Genomic DNA, 21,063 nt, shown 5'->3' with positions numbered 1-21,063 from the left:
GCATCCTGCAGTCTTCAATGTGTTTTTTCTGGTTGGCCTTAATTTTTACTACCCTGAAAAAAATTGTATCACTAGCAAACTTTGTAGCTCCACTGTTTATTTCTGTTTTTCTGATAGTGGATACTCGAGTCCTGGAACAATTTTTTCGGGGAGTGTACTGTAAAAACTGATCATTTATTCCTGAACTTGATTTCCTTTATTTTAACTATGTATTTGAACACAAGAGAATTTTGCATTTCATTCAGTGACAATATAATTTAAATTTAAAAACTGCTGGCAAAGGTTTTTTGGTTTTTTTTTATCATAGAATCATAGAATTACTTGGGTTGGAAAGGTCATTAAAATCATCTAGTTCCAATCTGCTTCCATGAGCAGTGATACCTTCCACCAGACCAGTTTGGTCAAAGCCCCAGCCCAGAAGGCCTTGACCTTCCAAGGATCAAGTTTTAGTACGTTGAATAAATCAATTACCTTCCAAAAGCCTTGCTACCTCATTATGTGTTCCTTGAGTGTTCTGAAAAACAAACTTTTCCAGAATGTCATGTATTGGGGTGACAGACTGTAACATAGCTAACAGCAAGAATGTTGCTGCTGGTTTCCAGCCTTTCATAGTTGTAATTAATTGATTTGTAATCGTAGTTGAGTAGAGCTAGAGTTTTTGGGACTCCGGAAGTAATTAGGGAGCTAATACAGAGAAGTAACTCAGTAGCCATTGTTTTGATTTCTTCAACCTCCGTCCCTCCTTGGGCGTTCAGCTAGTTGTGTCAAAGGCCGGTTGTGAAATGGGCAGTTGTGTAACCTTGGGTCAGACTTTTATTAAAGAGCTGTGTGAGAAAGAGCTGCTGGAAGCCTTGTCAGAGATTCTCACCTCACACATCCTCAGTGAGCCCACTGGCCCAGGAGCTACATTTAAGCTCAGGTCCCTTCCTTTGTTGCATCACTGGGCCATGCTTCTAAGTGTGCTGTGTCTGGATGTATATCTTGTATTTTCTTGTTTTGCTGCCCTGACATGGGACCAGCCTTGTGCTTTTGGACTTTCTTGATGACCACTGGTTTAATTTTTAAACATTTCTTAGTTTATTTGCTGAAACTGTGATTAACTGGGTCTGTTGCTCATACTGAAGCCTACACTGCATGATATGCATGACCCAGGCAGACTTCTGGAGCATCTTCACTTCCCTTCACATGCTTAGGCTTAAACTCAGAAGTCATTGCCTTCAGCTGCAAATAAACCAGGCCTAGCCAGCTGGCATCACCACAGGTCACACTAGCTCCCTTCAATGATGTGAAAAAGCAGCTCAAGTGGAGCTTTGTGGGGATTATGATTGCTGCATAGTGGTTTCCTCATGCACAAGAAATATATTTTACGGGAGAGCTTTTGACACTCTTAAGTCTTGAACACTTCATTGTTGTATCATTGTTTTTCTCCCAGCTTTCAGCAGTTTCATGAAATTTCTGTGTGTTGTTTTGTTTTGGGGTTCTTTTATTCCATGTTTTGCTATCTGGCAGAATCATCACAATTGGTTTTGGTGGTTTTTATTTTTTCCTCTTTTTGAATCCTTCACTCCTTATTGTTAATATGAGCAATAATGTTGAATTTTGCTCCTTTTTCTGAAAATCAGAGAACAAGCTGAAGGAGAGGAAGATATATTGTGAGAGGTAAGAGAAAGGTGACCTTATATAGAGGTCAAGAAAGGGAATGAGACAGGGAAAAGGTAATTACAGAAGTTAGATGGGTAAAAAGATAATGAGGGATTTGGGTGAAATATAAAAGAAAGTGGAGGTAAATGATACGGGGGCTCAGAAAAGTGAAGCAGATGATCCTTTCATGATAATGATTGGAAGAGAAAGCCTAATATACTAATGTCCTGAATTCCAGTAATTTAAGATAGATCAAATGCTGTGCTTTTTGCATTTTTTAAATTCATAGATGTCTCCTGGTTGTTTTTTCTCACACACTTTTTTTTACTGAAAAGGCATTAAAAAGATAAGTGTGCCCCATTGTCTTCGTCAAGTAACTTCTGATACTCCACTTCTTAGGCATTATACACTCTTCAGCCAAATTTCAACTCTTCTTAAATTTTTAGTCCTTGTAACAGTAACAAGTCAATTTTATTGGGTTTTTTTTCTGAATAGCTGTGTATTCCATATACTTGAATTACCTGAGATCCACAGACATTCTGCAAATCCTGTTTGAGTATCAAGAAAGAGTTGTGGTTGGTTTATTGGGGTTTTTTTCAGATTTATTCCGTTTCATATTGTTATCCGTACTGCAGAATCCTTCAGCTCTTAGTGATGAGTTCTTTTCCAACCATGTGGGGTTCATCTTCCCTAATTTTAGAGGTTTGCAAAGTAGATATTTCTACCACACCTTGTGGTTCTAAATCCCCACAAAAGAGAGAAACAGACCCTTTTAGGCACAATTTATCTGACATGTTTGTATGTTTTTATATCTACTTTAGGATGAATTGAATCAAATCAAAGAAATGTCAGTTTTTCTCACTAGAATATATCACAACCAATTTAGATTAATCTAGCTGTTAAATAAATACCATTTTCATGTTCTAAGTTAGATAGGCGTTGTAAAGAATAGGTAAAATCTAGAACAGGTAGAAAAGTTTATGAATGTGTGCATCCACATACATGGCTCTGTGAAGTCTTTGCAGACAAAGAAAAGTGGTCAAAGACAAAAGTTTTAAAGACAGAGCATACCAGCTGTATTTTTGCAACGTGAATGAGGTCTTGTAAGTAATTTCTCTTTCTTTGGGTCCAGAAATACAACGTACACGTTTGTTTTTAGTTTTTTTTTTTTTTTTTACTTAGCTTTATGTGGAAATTTTTACTAGTTTGAGCCTTCTGGGTTTGTATTTCAGACATTTTTCCTCCTACTGTGTTGAATCAAACAAAGTCCTTAAAGTGAACACAGTTGAAAAATACGTCTTTTCTTTCTCTTTTAACTGTTTTTCATTATGTAGGTGCAAATTGCTAAAACAATCTGAGATCTCTGACAGTCAGTCTACATTTTACAAATTACAACTAGTCTAAATGTAAATATAATGGAATCTGAAACAATGCTAACTTAATGTAGTTTTCAATCTGTTGAAAGATTTCCTGTAGCTGTGTCCTGTTTTAAACAGGTGATTATAGGAAAGACTCAGTGATCAGTATAATCTATATGAAAATGCAGTTCAAATGAAAACAGTAGGTTTGCTACTAATATCCCTACTTAGATTTTATTCACTTAAACAGTCATAGAGATGATAATGGGTGTTTTGACTGATTAGAGATTTCAGGATCAAGTTTATAGTCATTATGACTAATGTTTTCTCATTAACTAGTCATGCATATCAAAATAATTGCTCTGTGCTATCACTAACCTGTACACAGCTCCCACTGCATGGCCATCATTAACAACACAGAAATGAGGAAGTAATTCAGGTCCAAAGGAGCTTAAAAACCTAAATGGGGAGACAGTATAAAAACACTGGGATACACATCAGAGAAAGCTACTTCCCCTTTTTATATGAAATACTAAAGGGAGAAAACTGTTTTAAGACTTTTTTGTGTGTGTGTGGTATTTGTGAGGAAATTAGCTTTGAAGAGGAAGAAAAGAGAGAGTGTGTCTCATTGGGGTGAGAGGACAGGTCCTGACACAGATTATAAATGAGAGGCCTCTTTTATTCATATCATCCTTTTTTCTTTTTTTTTTTTTTTTTGGCCCATAAAGACAACTTAATTAAATGAACTCCATAGAGAAAACCATCACACATTTTCCTAAAACTAGCATGTAATAAGTGGCTTTATATGATATTTGGAAGTGAAAACTGCAAAATAGAGATTGTTTTCTCAATTCTCATTAAAGCTGTACGCCCAAACAGTGTGTGCTTCATACATTTACTTATGTGGTTGGTTCTGCAGCAATTTTAGTGATTTTAGTGATTACTGGCACTGTACCATAATCACATTCTTTATTAATATTGATGTGTCAGATCTGGTGCTTAACACAGGTTTCCTTGTTCCTGTGTCTTTCAGTTTCTCTTTGAAAAGGGGTCCAAGGGGATGCAGTCTCATCCAAGGGCCATGGTGATATGGTCAGTAAAGTCAGTGAAGAGCTTAATGCTGGCCATCAGTGTTGTACTGTAAGCAGACTTGCAGCATTTGCATTTTTAATTAAGTCTTTGTTTTACCTGCTGAAGCTGCTCAGGACCTGCACCTAATGATGTAGTTGCACTTTGTGAGAATGTGATCAGCACATCTGCATAAAAGGGTGAATTTGTTGCTGAAGAGCTCCACTTAACACATTCCTTCTAAAATCAGTGCATTCCTCTTGTCATGTTGTGCCTTTCCAGCTTCCTTGGTATAGCAGATATTTCTGAAGTTATTCTGTGTCTCTGAATAGATCTGTGCTGCTTAACTGCTCCAACCCATTATATTATAAATTTGTTTCTTGTGTTTCAAATTTGTGCACAGGGAATGTGTTTGGGGGACTTTTTATATTCATGAAAACTGAAAACAAAATTGAAAGTGCTAAGAAAAATGAATATTGAGCTAATGTAGTCTATTTCTGCACAGAGCAAATATCAAGCTAATGCATAAGATTTATCCTCTGTAGTAAATCAGCAATATGTCTCATTTTAGGCCTCTCCTATGACTACTATTTTTTACTGCAGTATTCAGTCATGCTGATTTATGTATACTATCCTGTGAATATTTTGCAGACTATTATCAATAAAATAATTTTATCTTTCAGTCCAGATGGAATGAGCTTAGAACACAAAGCAGAGAGAGAGCATGATTCCTGCCTCAAGTGTTTTAATCCTTGAAATAAATTTTAATCCTTGGCAAAAAATATGAGACAGGGACACAAGACAGCAGGGAGTGGAGGACTGGATCTGTAAAGGCATCAGCCAATTAACAAATTATTTCATGCTGTAAGGGCTCATGTCTCAATAAGATGGTTCTGTTTAACTGGAAGGATTTCATGCCAGGAATCAGTTTGGAGTGTAGGACTGAGCTAGGACAATCAGCCCTGGCACCACAAAATTACTCAGGATGAGTGTGAGTAGAAGCAGCAGTTTCACTAGTCCCATTAGACAGCCCACAGAACAAATTGGAACAATGGGAGAGGACTGGTGATAACAGAATAGGTAACAGGCTCTGGTATCACTTCCTGCTGTTCAGACCAAGTCAGGAATAAGTGGCTGAAATCATCATGTTTATTCTGGACCTCTACTAGCAATAGTATTCCTGCTTTCTTAAGTCATGGAGCATTCCCTTTGAATTGTGCTAAAGGCATTAACCTTTAGTCTTATTGATTGATCTGCTGATCCTGCATAGAGGAATTGCCAAAAGTAAAATAAAGTCACTTGCAAGTGTCCGCCTTCTCACATGCAATACCATAGTTGAGATTTTTGATGTGGATTTTAGCTCAAATCAAGTCTAATCCAGACATGCTCTCAGTTCCAGTAATCAGAGCATCCAGCAAAGTACGAGTGACTGGATATCCAGATGTCCAAAACTTTGTCATATTAAGTTTCACAACATTGAATTATATGTTAAATAGCTCAGCGTAAACCTTTCTTCCTTTAATTTAACTATTTTAATTCCAGAACTGTGTTTTAGACTGATTTGAGATGCGTGCTCTGAGCCTTTTGAGTTATTCATATGAAAAGTGTGTAAGTGTGTGAATATATGAGTGTGTGTCATTTTCCACGAAAACAGAATTCCATAGTACTTAAATTCTATAGTACTTTGTGTTCTGCCATGGTGGTTAATACTTTCCAAGGAAGCATAATGAAAGCACTTCATAGATCAGTTGACTAAAATTAGTTTTGGATACATCGCTGATATACTCTTATGTAGCTAATGTTTCTGAAAAATTGAAAAAGTGTTACAAAATTTCTTTCAACAGTGTACATCTTCGTTGTAGACACCTGCATGCTTTTTCTTAGAAAAGAAAAGATTTTTTGGATGACACAGTTCTCTGAGGCTGAGTTTTGGAAACTGAAAATATATATTTGAGTTACATTTATATTATATTCAAGCACATTTAAATCAGAACAGCCATGAATAGGTATAAAATGTAATTGGTTGACATTTTGCATTGGCAGAACACAGGGTCTGACCCTTTACTGTGTGAGGGACATCTAAAAATAAAGGAAGTCAGCCACGTTTAAAAATATTATTCCAGGTCGTATTTACTGTGGTAACGTGCTAGGGTTCACATGTACATAAAACATGTATTTCTGATCAATGTAGGGAGAAATAAGAGAATAGGGAGAAAGACAGTGAAAAACTTTTCATTTCTAAGGCTTTGTTACTGATTCTGAACTTCACCACTGTGAATAGGTCAAATTTCCTTTTGATATTGGGAAATTTTTATTTGAAACTTTATTCTGGTCTCATTTCAATTTCTGATGATAACCTTGAGTCTCTGAACTTGGAAATGTCCAGTCTAGATTAACACCATGCCAGGGATATTCCGACATTTTGTAAGGAATAGCCATAGCTATTCTAAAAAGTGCTTCACTCAAAAAGTGATCAGCATTGCCTGTGAAATCAAATTCATTAGCATTGCCCTGGGCTTTCACAATTCTCTGCATATCACATTCTGTTCCATAGTTTCACAGAACAGAAAGCATTTCATTTCATTTTCCTTGAAAATTTGCTTGGCCTAATATCTTGGCAGCACTTTGCAAACTTTGCTAGGTTATAAGGCTGCCAGCAAGAATAAAGAACTGGCTTCCAGTCTTCCATGAATAGAAGTAAATTTGCTAAATTGTTTTCTTGTTGTGATATCAGTCAAACTCATCTTTTAAACTTCATCTAAAGAAATTTTCATGCAATTTGACCTCATAAAAATTGCAGCTAGACAATTTTAGAGTAGAAGTGAGATGCAAATTATGGAGGGTTGGGGTAATTAATCTCATACATCACTTGCCAGAGATTTCAGTTGATGCTGATCAGTGGTAAGCTCTGGATGCATTTTACAAGTAGGTATAGTGTAGTTCACCTATACTTATTGATCAAGAAGCAGGAGTTATTGGAAGGTGTTAGGAACTAGACCAGGCAAGAAAAGATGATCGCAAAGCTGTCTTCAGAAATTAAAATTGTTTTATCACTTACAGAGTAAACCAGAAAGCTTTCATGACAGTTTGCTGCTGATTTTCAGTCTACATCAAAAGTGGTTGTTTTCTGTTTGTTTGTTTTTCCTCTTGACAGGTGCAGCAAGTTACAACAGTTTTTATGTTTTTTGCAAAAATTTCTGCCAAGCTGTGAAGCCTGGAAAACTGAGGGTCCGCTGCAGTGTATGTAAACAAGGAACCCTGACGTTGGCAAGGGTAAGCTTTTTTGGATTTGTTTCAAGATTTTGGGGTATATGGAGATGACATATTTAGTCTTTTCTATTTGCATACATATGCCTATGTATATATGTAGTCTTTTTTTTTTTTCCTTGCTGTTTATAGCTGAGAAGAGTAGTTCAAAGGATGTTGAATATTTCACTCACTTGTTTCTATTATTTGGAGCATATACAAGGAACATGGTTCAGACTAGAGCTCCAGTCCTTGAAAGACATACTAAGCTCTTTATTTAAAGAACTAATGATTAACCTGATTGTATGCACAATCTATGCAAGTACATGTATGCTAAAAAGATGGGATGCCAGATGTTTATTCAAAGCTTGGAGCTGTTGTTAAGGCCTCAGAAACACCTGAATTCAGATCTAGGTTGTGACCATTAAGGGCTGAGGCCAGAAGTTTTTGAACGGGTGCGTAGTTGAGAATATTAATCCTTCCAACCCTATTGCAGCGTGTAAAGTCAAGGAAAAGTTACTGTTCTTGGACAGAAAATTAGTAAGAGATCTCTCAAGCTTGGTTTGCACCCTAAAATGAGAGAGTGTTGGGGAGTGAGTTGAATGTGCGGTTGTGTAAAATTTTGAAGGGTTTTTTCTTCTGTCTGAGTTCTGCTAAATCTCACTGGTTGTGTTGCTGTTGAATGAGAGTTCTTCCTCTCTCCTAAATCAGTGTTAGTCAACACGGTTTGTTCTGTGAGAGGCTTAGGTCTTGAAGAAGACTCAGCCATACCATACTATAGCTTGGTTACGAGGAACTTTCATATTCACCCCATGTTCAAGTATTTAAATTTGTCTTTTGCTGTGGTTTAAAGTTTCAGATTTGTGTTCTCAATGTAGCATGGTGCTTCAATGTCTTTACATGTGACAGCACTGTAAAAAAAGAGCAATTAAAACCCCAAGTTTTGTATTCTTCTTGAAAAGAATAAACCATACTATACTTAGACACATCTAATTCAAAAAGCCACAACTACAGTGCCCTTCAGGCTTTGTGTGCTATTCCTGAATTAACCAATTTCTCTGATTTATTTCAGAGGCTTCAAAGTGTTGCGTTTTCTGATGTTCCAGATGAACACATCTAAGGGGATTCTGTTTCTCTCAAAATTTGTATTGAAATATTGGTGATTAGTATAGGCTTGAATAATATATAAATCAAGACAGAGGACACCATTAATGTACATTTCCAATGGATGAAAACAGAGACAATATTGAATTCAGCTTGTATACATGAAGTCAGTGCTGCTGAAAGGCATTGCTGTTGTCACTAGATGACTCTGAATCTTATAGATTCCATTGACATCACACAACATGAGTCCTTTGCTAGACTCTGTGGCTTCTTTCAGCATGTCCACTTTTGGAAATGATGACTTTCACATCTGTGCTGTTTGATTTGGGATCATTGCATTCCTTGTATTAAATAAACCTAAATACATTTCCAAACTTTTCAGCTTTTACAGAATCTACACTGTTCTTGGTTTTGGGGACTTAAAAAAAACCCCAAAAAATATCAACCCTGTATTGTCTCCCAGGAATTCCTCTTAACTCCATGGTGGAAATGGTATTATACGTTTCAGTTGTGTACACCTTTAAATCATTTCTGATTGCCTGGAGTGTACGTGGGCCTACATTCTTTTGGCAAATACGGGTTCAATGACACAATAAATATATGCAGGCTGATAAATTCAATTGAATGAGCAGATTACAGCTGCTTCTTCTTTCTATTAGCATATTTTACAGTACATATGAAAAGAAAGTGGCTGGAAACTTGTAGTGGAAGCTGTTCCAATTTTCAAGGTTGATTCAAAAATCCCAGCTTTTAGAAGATTTGATAAGATACTTCAGCATAAAAGTACAAAAGAGAAAAGGGAGATGTCTTCTGGAAAGTTTAAAATTATAATTTTATTCTGGTTTAGTTTTCAAATAATGCTTGGCTGTGAAAATAATTTGCACTTGAGAGTCTTGTTACTTTCTCCCCAAAACAGAGAAAATCTGTTATCATTCTCTTCCTCTTGAATTGAAGTAAAGGACAGTAGTTAGGAGCAATGAGCATGCTGTTCCTGCAGTTTGGGCTGGCAGTCCTTTGGGCTTCCAAAGTGCAATGTTTGCAATATGGGCACTCCTAATGTCATGAATGTGCTATGCAAGTCAGTTTGTTTTATAACACACAGCATCTCTCTCAGTCCTGTGCTTATAAAGAGTAGGTGCAGATTTTGCATGTGCCTGTCCCACCTTCTTTTGTGCTCCACTTTCCAAGGAGGCAGAAAACAGTTCCAGTTGGAATGGCTTCTAATATGTACTAAGACTTATTTCTTACGTTGTATTAGCCCTGCTTTCTTCGATGCATTGCAGTCTACAGTAGGCAAAGTCTGCTGAAAAGGTTAAAAAAGGTTCATGTTAGTATATTACCCCAAACCCTTTGTCTTTCCCCTCTAATCCCATAGGGCTGTACCAGTGATTGCCAATAGATATCCTCTCTACTGGTGCTATGGTTATTCTCATTTTGTAGAGAAATTAGCCAAAATGAAGTTGACATAAACAAACTATTTAAAAAAACTTGTCTGTACCACAATACTACAGATCTGTCAGCAAAGCCACTTCTTTTTTTAGATCTCTTTTTTATCCCCAGTCTTGGAAAACTGTGCTTGACCTTTACATGGCAACACAGCAAGTTTCTTTTGTGCTCAGAAGCAGAGAAGCTCTTTTGTGTCCATAAGCACCAAAGCACTCTGTAAGCCAGCATTTGTTACACTAAATCTTTTATTGAGATGAAAGTGAATACCTGTGTAAAACCTGCACAAAGCTTTGTGCAGCCTTCACTTACTCTACATTCTAATCCTTTGACTACCTAAGATACAAATGACCAGCCTAATTAAATTGAGCTTTCTTTTTTCATGGTGTGTTGGCTGGCATTTAAAATATTACTTACTCTATTAAGTAGTCTTATTCTAAAACCATATTTAGCAGTCATGGCTATTTGCATAGCATTTTTTAAATATATGATGCTCAGATTAGATTTATGATACAATATTTCTATGAAATTAAACAGCCCGCTGTTTTTTATTTTTACCAAGGACATCTATCTAAATATTACATTTGTCATTTTACAGTTGGCGCTTACCTGGCACTTTATAAAAATTTCATGACCTAATGTTTTATGGGAGATATATGCAGGTTAATTTAAAGATAAGAAAACGTCACTGTACAAATATCGCATCTCCCCAGTTTTTCTAATTAATCAAGCACAAAAGATATCTGTAAAGATTGGTGTGGGGGAGTCTCGTGTAGGCCACCTACAGGCCTACCAGGAAGTTTTTTCATATAGCTTGAAAACTTTAGTAGCCATCGTTCAGAAAATCAGGGCATTCCTCTTTCCAGAAAACAAACAAACAAACAAAAAACAAACAAAACAAAAAACAAGTGACCAAAACCAATCAAACAAACAAACAAAAAGAGAAAAACAACAAAAAACCCGCACAAAAACAAACCAAAAAACCCAACAACAAACCAAACAACAAAGGAAGAGAAAACTCAAAATAAACAAACAAACAAAAACCCCCACAAAAAGGTCTGTTTAGAGCAGTCACATTTGCAGTCCTTTTTTCTGAGCTGTAACAGTGTTAACATTCACAGTGTTAGTTCTGTAGTGAAAAGGAAAATGTGTATCTGTGAATGGAAGGCTGGATTCTGAGAACTGATATGTACCAGGCTATACACAAACCCACACTTTTCCAGTCTCTCTGACTCTGTGTGATTCCTGGCAAAAAAAAGACAGGAACATTTGGTTTGGTATCTGTCATAGTTCAGAATTCAAGCAGAGTATGGATCTGGATTGAGGTGTGACAAATAGACTTTGGGGCTCCCTATGCAGGCACAGGTGCTATGGTGAGGCCATTTGTACTGTGGGGAATCTACATCTCTACTTGGTCATTCTTCTTCTTCTTGTGTCCTTGCTAGTTAGTACTGAGGGTTTGGTGTATCATCCAGCATAAGTGCCAAAGGAGTTTGTCATAGCTCCTGTATACTTTGCAAGCATTCACACCATTATGTCTGATCTTTTCAGGCATGGGGAGTTATATTCAGATCTAACTCCCTGCAGCTGAGATGAGATTTACTTTCTGTTACTTAGAGCACATCTGGCGCGTACTGTCCCATTGCTGTCCCTGCCCTCTGTGCTGCAGAGGAACCTCCTGATGTCACAGGGTTTTTTTTTCTTCTTCTATTGTTTATCAAATTAAGGATGTTGCTTACATCTATTTCTTTTCATCTTAAACCTAATAAAGAAACAGACATTTGCTGAATTTTGTTTCTCTGGAACCATGAAAGGCTTGTGATTTTGCTGGTTGGTCAGCATAGGCTGTGTGGTACATCACAGTTTGGCACAAGAGTCTTCTGAGTGCCTTTCAGTGACTGAGAAATACCAGGTCATAAATGGTGTTAGTCGTCTTCCTCATAGATGATAGTACAGTGTTTGGAATTTGATACTTTCGTATTTCCTAGGAAGAGAAAGATCTGTAACACAGTAATTTGCTTTGAGTTCTTATTTCTTAGCCGCATTTAAGCTATTTTAATAAGATATTTTCTTTTTGATTAATACAAACTTAGCTGAGATTTTACAATAATATAAAATAAAAAGGCAGTTTACCTTTTATCTCTGGGGTTTTTTAAAATATGTCATTGTAAAACTCCATTTCACAGTGCATAACCTCTCACCACTGCTCATTTGAGTTTACTGTTTTTTCTGGAATTAATTACTTGTGTTTTCCCTCAGTGACAGAGAAAGTAAAGAGTACTGCTCACTGCATCAAAGCAAAGCTTACTGAAAGAAAAAGGGACAAGTAGCACCTCTGAAATTATGTAGACCTTGCTGCTGCTGAGTCAGCTTCTCTCTGATGGTTACACTACTGGGGTAATGTGGCAAACAGATTACAAAAAATCAATTTGTCCTTTAAAGGTAAACTGCAAAATAAACAGCCACTGAAGTGTATGTGAAAAAGTGTGATCTCATTTACAGGCTGGGAAGATATTAAACATGTGATTGAATTCTTGAGAATGGGTAACATAGCTATTTGTCTCTCCAAAACTACTTGTGTTCTGGGAGGAAACAAATGTTTTTTGATATATATTATAGCTTACACATGACAAACACTATGTATTAAAATGCTTCTATTGAATACTGTGCATAAAAAAGTTACCAGTCTAATGTGTGACTCCTTGGTCAAACTAACAAATGTGAAACAACCATTTATTGTTGGGTTCCTGCTAATGAATGTGTAAGTACAAAAATAGCTTAATTTCCCTGCATTTGGCTGACAAAAGTAGCATTTACAGGAAATTACACATATTCAGTATATGTGCTTCTTTTTGCATAAATAATGGAAAATGCCTCAATTCTGACGTCTAAATTGCCACCACTGGGCACTGGTGTTAATGCTGCCTTGAGAAGGCTAGGCCAGAGAAAATAAGCTCTTGGAACAATTTTTCCCAGGGTTTACACAGAATCAGGAAATCCTTCTTCATTAGTTATATTAAGTCAGCACTGTAAATTGTAAGCCTAATGTTTTTTCCTAATGAGCCAGTGATTTTTGAGAGAGAGGGAACATCTTAAATACTGATGTGTTATTCTGTTGTTAAGGCCAAGCCCATCTGTGCCAGGATTCCAGAGAGAAATCAGGCCTACTTTGGTCTCCCTACCTGCTGCACAGGGAAATGTACTCTTTTGTGCACTCATTTCTTTTATGAAGTGATCTGATGGTAACAGGGGTGCTGGGACTGCCATTCACACAAGGAGTTCATATCATCCACTCTTCCTTATTGTTCTCACATTGCTTGCACTGACTTGGTGCACAATCAGCATTAAATAAATTTAGTGCTGAGCTGACTCCAAATTTGAAGTTACTGATGGAACTTCCCTAAGGTTGATCACAGGGCATCTGCAAGTCTGATTCTGCCATTGCTCACCAAGTGTCTTCATTGCTTTTAATAACATGGATATCAGGAAAAAAAAACAAACAAACAAAACCCCCACAAACAGGATAATTCTTGTATTCTATCTTTAAAAGTCTGTTTTCTCTGATGATATGTTAGATTTTCCCAAATCCAGATATACCATGGGGAGGCTGCTCCAACAAATATTCTTGGGCCCTGTTTACGATACCATGGCACTTACAGAAATAAGAAAGCTCAACACTGGGTGGCTGAAAATTATTATTTTACAACAATTTTTATCCTTTCTTCTCCACTTCTCTCTTTGGCTCTAAATCTCACTTCATTCTGAATCACTTAAAAGACAGCCTCACTCTTGCACCTGTGTCACATAGTCGCAATGCCATTAGGGATGGCTTCCAAAATGCTCGGCTCCATCTGAAGAGAGCAGTTGGGGGGATTCAGAAGACTTGACATGGTTTTATTCAGGCTTTTAGCTACCTCTTTCATTTATTTTTAAATATCCCTTAAGAAAAAATTCATTACATTGGATATAAATTGTAATATACTGTAAATGAAAATACATACTTGATTTATGAAAAAAAAAATTCATCCATTTCAAAAGACAGGAACAGCAATTCATTCATGCAAAATAAACTTGGCTAAGGAAACAGTTTTCCTCTATATTGAAAAAATGATGCAAGTTATTTTATTTTAATAGGATAAGAAAGTATATTTTAACTCAATTCTATTAGAAGCTCTGAGATATCTATGCATGATTTATAATATTTATTGCAGTATGTGTTTTCAGTGAGGTTACACGTTATAAAGTGTCTTAAAAGCTAGAAAAAAATACCATTGGAAAGAAGGAAAATGACTTCAGTATTATGTACTGCTTCTAGTCATGCTGTGAAATAAAACTGCCTTTTAATGTGAAGCCTAGAGTGAGTTTCTCCAGTCTGGGTGACAACAGTCATAAATGAAAAGGAAAACAGTTACCAAATTTACTTTCAGATAAGACTTTTACATGAGTTTCTGAATCAAATGTCTAATAAACCCTTTTGCCAGAGAGGACAGATTTATGCCTAGTAATACAGATGGTGTTCAGTGTATGTTGTCCTTGCAGTTGCTGTGATATCAGGAAGCACAGGCTCACAGGATGGCTGAGGTTGGAAGGGAGCTCTGAAAGTCATCTGCTCCAACCCTCCCTGCTCGAGCAGGGCCACTTGGAGCCATTTGCCCAGGACCATGTCCTTTTGAATATCTCCAAAGACAGAGACTCCACAGGCTCTCTGTTCAACCTGTGCCAGCACTCAGTGACCCTCACAGTGGAAGAGTTGCTCCTTGTGCTCAGGCAGCACCTCCTGTGTTTCAGTTTGTGCCCATTGCCTCTGGTCCTGTCACCTCTGAAGAGAGACTGGCTCTGTCTTCTTTGTATTCTCCCTTCAGATATTTATGCAAGGAGGGGAGATCACCACTAATGTCTATTTCAGTACATCATGGAAGGCCTGGGACTAGTAAGAAATACCATGCTCAGAGTAACACTTGTTTTGTCAAAAATACTAGTTGCTTTTGATTTTTTTTCATGCAATATTGCACATTCTCTGAATGTATAAATGTAGATCAGATGTGGACTTCAAACTCTTCAGTCTTCTAGATCTTGTGCTATTTGTATTAATGTTATGTCTTTTTGTTCAGATGTATACCTTTTGGGAAAGAAAAAAAAAGGGAGAGTACCAACAGATGTGATAAGTAAGCCTTATTCAGATTTAGTTTGGGGGGCATTTTGGGGCCCCCTCTTTTTGGGGGCAGAAATGTAACAAGACAGGCAACGCTCTTTCCCTCTGCTTGCATATTGCACCCACAAACATTATTGTTCTCCAGGGAAGTAAAAAGTTACACATTAATTTTTGTCACTGCTGTCATTGTCTTAACTACATGCAAAGATGGCCTTCTCTCCATGCAGCAACTCCTCCTCTCACAAAGAAGGGCCCTCTTTCTAAAGTTTCTTAGCCTTTTATGTTGAAAGGAGATGCAATGAATATTCATCAGCATTCTGGATATTAGAGCCATAGTTACATATGTTGGTAAATCCTTCTTGATCCCTCCTGGATCCCCTTTTCTACTCAATAAGATCAAAATGTGCTGTGGATGTGTTGCTGGAATGTATTACAATACAAGCAAATCATGGGTTGTGATAGTGGGCCTTTTTTTTCTTTTTTCTTTTTTTTTTTTTTTTTAATATGGCAGCTGCCACTGAGATTCAGATGCCCCTGTGCATAACTCCTAATTTGCTTTCTTTTTTAAAGAGCAGCCAGACTTCTGTCTACCCAGTATTATTCCTTGGATAGCTGTGGGTACAAAGAGATAATGCCCACACTACATTACTTCAACATTTTTGATAATGGTTGAATATTAAACAAATCTAAAGGGTCGGTAATTTTTATCCTAGTTTTTAAAATGCTGGAATATCTAAGGCACCAGCTGGCTCAAGAGGAAAAAATAAGTATATTTCCTTAAGGTATTGTAGTAGCAGAAGTAGCAAATGTCAAACTATTTTTTTTGCAAGTGTACCTTCATCTCCATTAAGAGAATGTGTATTTTCTTAATAATAATAACAGTAATGATCATCATAATAATAGCAATTATGATTATTAATATTTTTAAAGTTACTGATAATTTTTAGTGGTTAATGTAAAACAGTAAAGGGACTGATTACCTCTAAAAGAATTATAAATAGGTATTTTTTCTAAGTCAATGTGGAAGAAATCATTCCAAATCTTTACATTTGGAATGTCTCAGCTTGTGCTGTTTTTCCTAATTTTGGACTGAATTATTCAATAAGAAAGGTTTGGGGTACTTAAACATTATATAAGTAAAACTCAGACATCTCTAAATAAAGAAAATCAGCTGATTTTAAGTTACATTGATTAGACTTCTTTAGATAGGTTTGTGATCTAAAAGTGTTAAGGTCAAATATATTAAACCTTTCCTCAGAGCTTCATTACTATAAAACATCTGTTAATATGATGGAGCCACAACCAGGGTAGATATATTGATTTGACTTTCTTGGCAGAGGTATGCGGTGTTCTTAATGAGGGCTTTCCCCTTCTTCTTGGGGATGATGACCAGTTAGCAGTCCACAAATAAATTCTTAGTTTTTATTTAAATTTTTCTGCTGCAAGCAATTGGATAGAACAAACATCCTTGGTCCCTTGTAGTAATTGCATATATTTAAAACTTGCTACATCATGCAGAAGAAAGAGTTTAATGGTATATCTTGAATGTAGAAGGGGTTTTGTTTGTTTTGGGGTAGTTTTCAAATATTGTAAATGCTTCTGTGTTAAGAATTTGATTATCTTCAAGTACTTCTAAGGTACATTATCTGGAGTCCAGTTTATTTTTTTTAAATAACTATGCAAATATACATGTAACATTGTACCCTGAAAATTTTCCAGGCTTTGTTTGCATGCTGTCATAAAAGATAAGTGAAGAGAGAATCAGTGGTATGTTTACTTAGGTTTGACCTGCATATGCACATCATCTTTTTATGGTCTGATGGTGGTGGAAGCATTTCACATTTGTTTTGGATGTTTCTGTACATCCCCGAGTTCTAGATTTTATTGATTTAAAAAAGTAAAACTGTATTCAGGCTCTAATAATTAAAATCAGTATGTTCTACATGTCCTTATTTCCATAAGTGCAGTCAAAAAAGTCAGTTCAGTTGGCAGAAGTTACCTTTTTCAGAGTAAGGTGCAGCATTTCAGCTGATGTCTCAGGTTCCTGTAAAGAGCACCAAGAGGTGTTTTTGCTGGCTTTCTTCTGCTTAGCTCTGCACACATCTTACCAGATGAAAACACTGCTGCCTCATCCTCACTCAGGAGTGTTGCAGAGGAATGTTTGCAACTTTGAAAAAAGGACCAGAGATGGTATTATTTGTCTGTTAACAATATAGATGGTAGGGCCTATTCTCTAAACATAAAAAACATATTTCCCTAAAATGTTCTCGCTCACGTTGCAGATTGACTGTCTTGTCATACCCTCTGTCCTGTGTGTCTAAGAGGATGAACTATTTTGCACTGTCCTCATCTGAGCAACATGTGCTTTCTGGATGTTCATACTATCTGTGCATATTTTGACTTGCTTGATTTGAAAAATTTAGTTTCAGATGGAGAAAATGAATTCCCTTGAAGTTAGATTTTCCATTTCAGTCAGGTCTAACTGCTTGTTTTGTTTGAACTAACAGATTTGGGCAAATAGGCAGGAATGTGTTTAACCCAAGGTTTTTGTGGTGGTTTAGGTGGTGCTTAAGAGTGGGAGAATAATTTTCTTTTAATATGCAATCTCTTCTGAATCTCTAGTTATATGTGCTTTAGTTATATGTGCAAAGAAGTTCCAAGCTTCTTTGATATGTGGTTAGAAATAATTTTATACAATTTTTCCAAAAAACAATCACTGAAATGAAAGGCTTTCTGGTTACTTGCATCAGTCTTGAGCCTCATGGACCTTTCTGTTGAGGTCAAATCCCCAGAATGAGTCTCTGCCTGAAGGAAGTGTGACAGTACTTGTGGTGAGAAGCAAAATGGATTTCAAATTGTGCAGTCGGGTGCCATCAGAATAAACAGCTTCTATATACATCTCCTGCCTTATAGGTTATAAATTAATTCAGTCATTTGTAAGGTGACAAATTGAGGGTTGTGAGTAATAAAAAAAGACACTCTGTACAGTACTAAAAATTATTTAAATATTCTTAAAAGGAAAGACACAATACCAATTTATGGAACCAAGGGTGCTTTCACTATGCAACAGTTTGATTTATGTTTTCTGTCACTTTTTTTTTTTTTGCTTGCATTTTAGTTAGTGTGTTTATTATGTGGTGTTATTCATGGTGGGTTTTTTTTGGTATAAGACCATGGCATAATATACCAGCAGTTCTTGATGGTGATATACAGATTTATTTATTGAGGATGGACTTTAAAAATAAACTAATGTTGCCTCACTCTCTGGCTTGGAACGCTGTCCAAGACTTTTTTTTTTTTTCATTTTTCTCTTAATTTCCTTTCAGGGCTTGATGCCATGACAACAATGTGTATTTTTAATTAATGTGTATTTATAATTAATGTGTATTTATAATTATTCAGTTGATGTCATCATACATTAGACCTGATTTCCTCCTATCCCTGTGGCCAGCCCAGTTGAGAAGAATGCAGGATGGGGCAGTTCAGCTTCCAGGCTGAGCTGGGATCAGAAACAAGAGCCAGCAGGTTCCCTCTTTGGTTCTCTGTCCCCTTTTGGCAAAACAATATTTTAAAGAGGAAAATGGAATTCATAGGCTTTATTGACTTAAAAAAATGAAGTTGCTTGATTAATATTCTTGTAACTCTACAAATTTTGTTGTTTTATTTAAAATGTTAGTACTGTGCTGGAAAAAGTTTTCTTCTGTTTGACTCTTATATTTCTCTTCTGCTTTTACTTCTTTCTAGCATATTTCAATTTATATATTCTGTTGAATATATAAATAATTGGCACTTTGTTTCATATTTGAACTTTAACTTTGTGTGGTGAGCAAAGTCTTCCTGTAGACTTCAGGGAGGTGACACAGGTAGATACAATCTATTTTGCCATGTATTCTCTGACAACATAAATTAGGAGGCCTGAGTGGTTTTTGTCTATCTTAGGTGGCAAGGGGAGAAAGAGAGTAGGAGAGTGAAAATAGTTTACTTTTCACTTTTGCCAGTAGAGATACTCATTTTGTGCTGGCTGCATATGTTGGACATGCATGAACAGTAGCATGTCACAAGAAAATTAAGCAAAATTTGGTATAGCTTCTGTTATATTCTGATAAAATCATGATTATTACTTCCTCATGCAAAATTTGTTGAATGCCAGCTCGTCCATAACTATAATAAAACCAACTAATGCATAAATGAATTCTGGCAATTTTCAATAAAATTTTAAAACTTGATATGACAGGCAGGAATGCTAAGAGGCAACCAAGTGTGTAAACACTAAATGAAGGATTATCCTTATTTGTGAAAAATCCATTCCAGCGAGAAATTGAATCGGGGGCTTCTCTCAAAAAAGGGCAACTGTGGCTAGTGAGCCAAATCAGTGCCTGATTTTACTCCCTTTTCAGTAAGAGGGTTATGTGAGACCCATAAACAATACACAAGTGAGAATAAATGTAACTGAATACTCTCCCTCCTCTTTAAAGACTCATCTCTAAATAGTCAAGTACTGATTAAAACTGAATAGGATCAAGCATATCAGGAGTGATGCACTTCATTTATTAGAGCATATTCAGTGAGCAGTCTCACCTCTCATCTGGCATTTTTTATCTTGAAACGAGGATTTTCTGTGCAAAGCTCATCTGTATGGAGTACGTATAAAATAGCTAAATGCATAAAATGATAGATCCTGTATTTATTATTCTTTTAACTGAAGAAAGAAGATTTCACCTGAAAACTGCTGGTCCAGAATCTGATCTATGTCAGTATTTTAAGTGACATTGAGGTTAATGATAAAGAAAAGATCAAAAACCTTCATGCCATTAATACTGACTTTTAATGAGTCTCTACAATGTGTAGCTGGTAGTTTCAAAAAGTAGACCTGTAAGGAGTTAGGCTGCAGCAATCTTGGCACTAGTTTACAGTAATAGATGCATCCCACTTAGAAAACAATTTGCATTTGACATACCTGTCTGTATGTGCTTTAATTATACATAAATGTTCTCCAATTATACATAAATCCAAAAGCTGCTGGTAAAACACCCAAGGCAGTAGATTAACTTCTGGGAAAGGCTCTTTTTAATGAGCAAACTCTAAGCTTCCTGTATTGTTAGGAATTTAAGAATTTAAACTGTCTCAGTGTACAAATCCTATGTCTTAGGCAAAAAAAGGACAAGTTTTTAGCAACCGGTAGAGGACGCACCAAAGAAAAAAAAAAAAGGAAATAAAAAGAAAAGAGAGAGATAGAGAAGAAGAAGAAAAACACATGGATCTGCTCCTTTTCAAATGCAGATTGTTGAGGCTGGAAGTCTACCACTTAGTCACTGTGTTCTCCATTTGACCATATGGTTGCAAAATCTAGTGGGATGATGTGAAAACCCTAGTTAGCCTCCTGAAAACAAAATGTTGTAGAATAAAGTGGGAAAAGGAAAGGATTTATTTTATTAATTCTTGCTGTTATGCAATATTTAGTACGATTTATTAAATATTACCTTAACAATAGCTCTGATATATTGTGGAATCTATATCTGTTTCTTGATATTCGACTCAGTTAATATCTTTGTCCTTGAAATATATGAGGCGAAATCTCTAAGTATGCCTTTACATTTAAGATGACATGACAAAGCTTTTTCTACTTCATACAGAGCTGAAACTCAGCAGAATGTAACAAACCTATTAACAAGGAATCTCATATTTATATAAAAATTGGGAGACCATAGGTGAAAAAAGAAGTTATTTTGTGGTCCATCATAACCTTAATATCACCTCAACTCTACAGCTAAAATTTTGATGAATTTACTGGCAGGAGGTCTCCATGTGAAACGAAGAAGGACATGACTGTCTGTAGCAACTCCTTGGCCGTCCTCCTGCTCTCACTTGGCAAACAAGACTCAAGAGAGGAGGGATAATGCAGACACAGATGAGGACTTTTTCAGCAAGGACAGGGGAACATAGTTTTGCATGTGTCTAAACTACCTTTCAAATGGGAATCATGACAGAAGAGGCTTCTCTGTCACCACCAGATGCAACACATTTACGTTGGAATAAAATTTCAGTTTGGGA

General features: G+C 36.3%; 1 protein-coding gene across 1 annotated transcript in view; it reads left to right on the top strand.

The window, feature by feature from the left end:
- PRKN (parkin RBR E3 ubiquitin protein ligase) overlaps positions 1-21,063 on the top strand; it is a 677,999-nt gene that overhangs the window by 232,428 nt on the left and 424,508 nt on the right. The window contains exon 4 of the mRNA XM_041477165.1: positions 7,222-7,340. Within this exon, the coding sequence (XP_041333099.1) occupies positions 7,222-7,340 (119 nt within the window). The remainder of the gene's footprint in view (positions 1-7,221; positions 7,341-21,063) is intronic.

This window comes from Pyrgilauda ruficollis, unplaced genomic scaffold (genome assembly GCF_017590135.1).
Source record: "Pyrgilauda ruficollis isolate IOZ18807 unplaced genomic scaffold, ASM1759013v1 scaffold4, whole genome shotgun sequence".
Classification (NCBI taxonomy): domain Eukaryota; kingdom Metazoa; phylum Chordata; class Aves; order Passeriformes; family Passeridae; genus Pyrgilauda; species Pyrgilauda ruficollis.
This window is presented reverse-complemented; position numbering and strand designations above follow the sequence as displayed.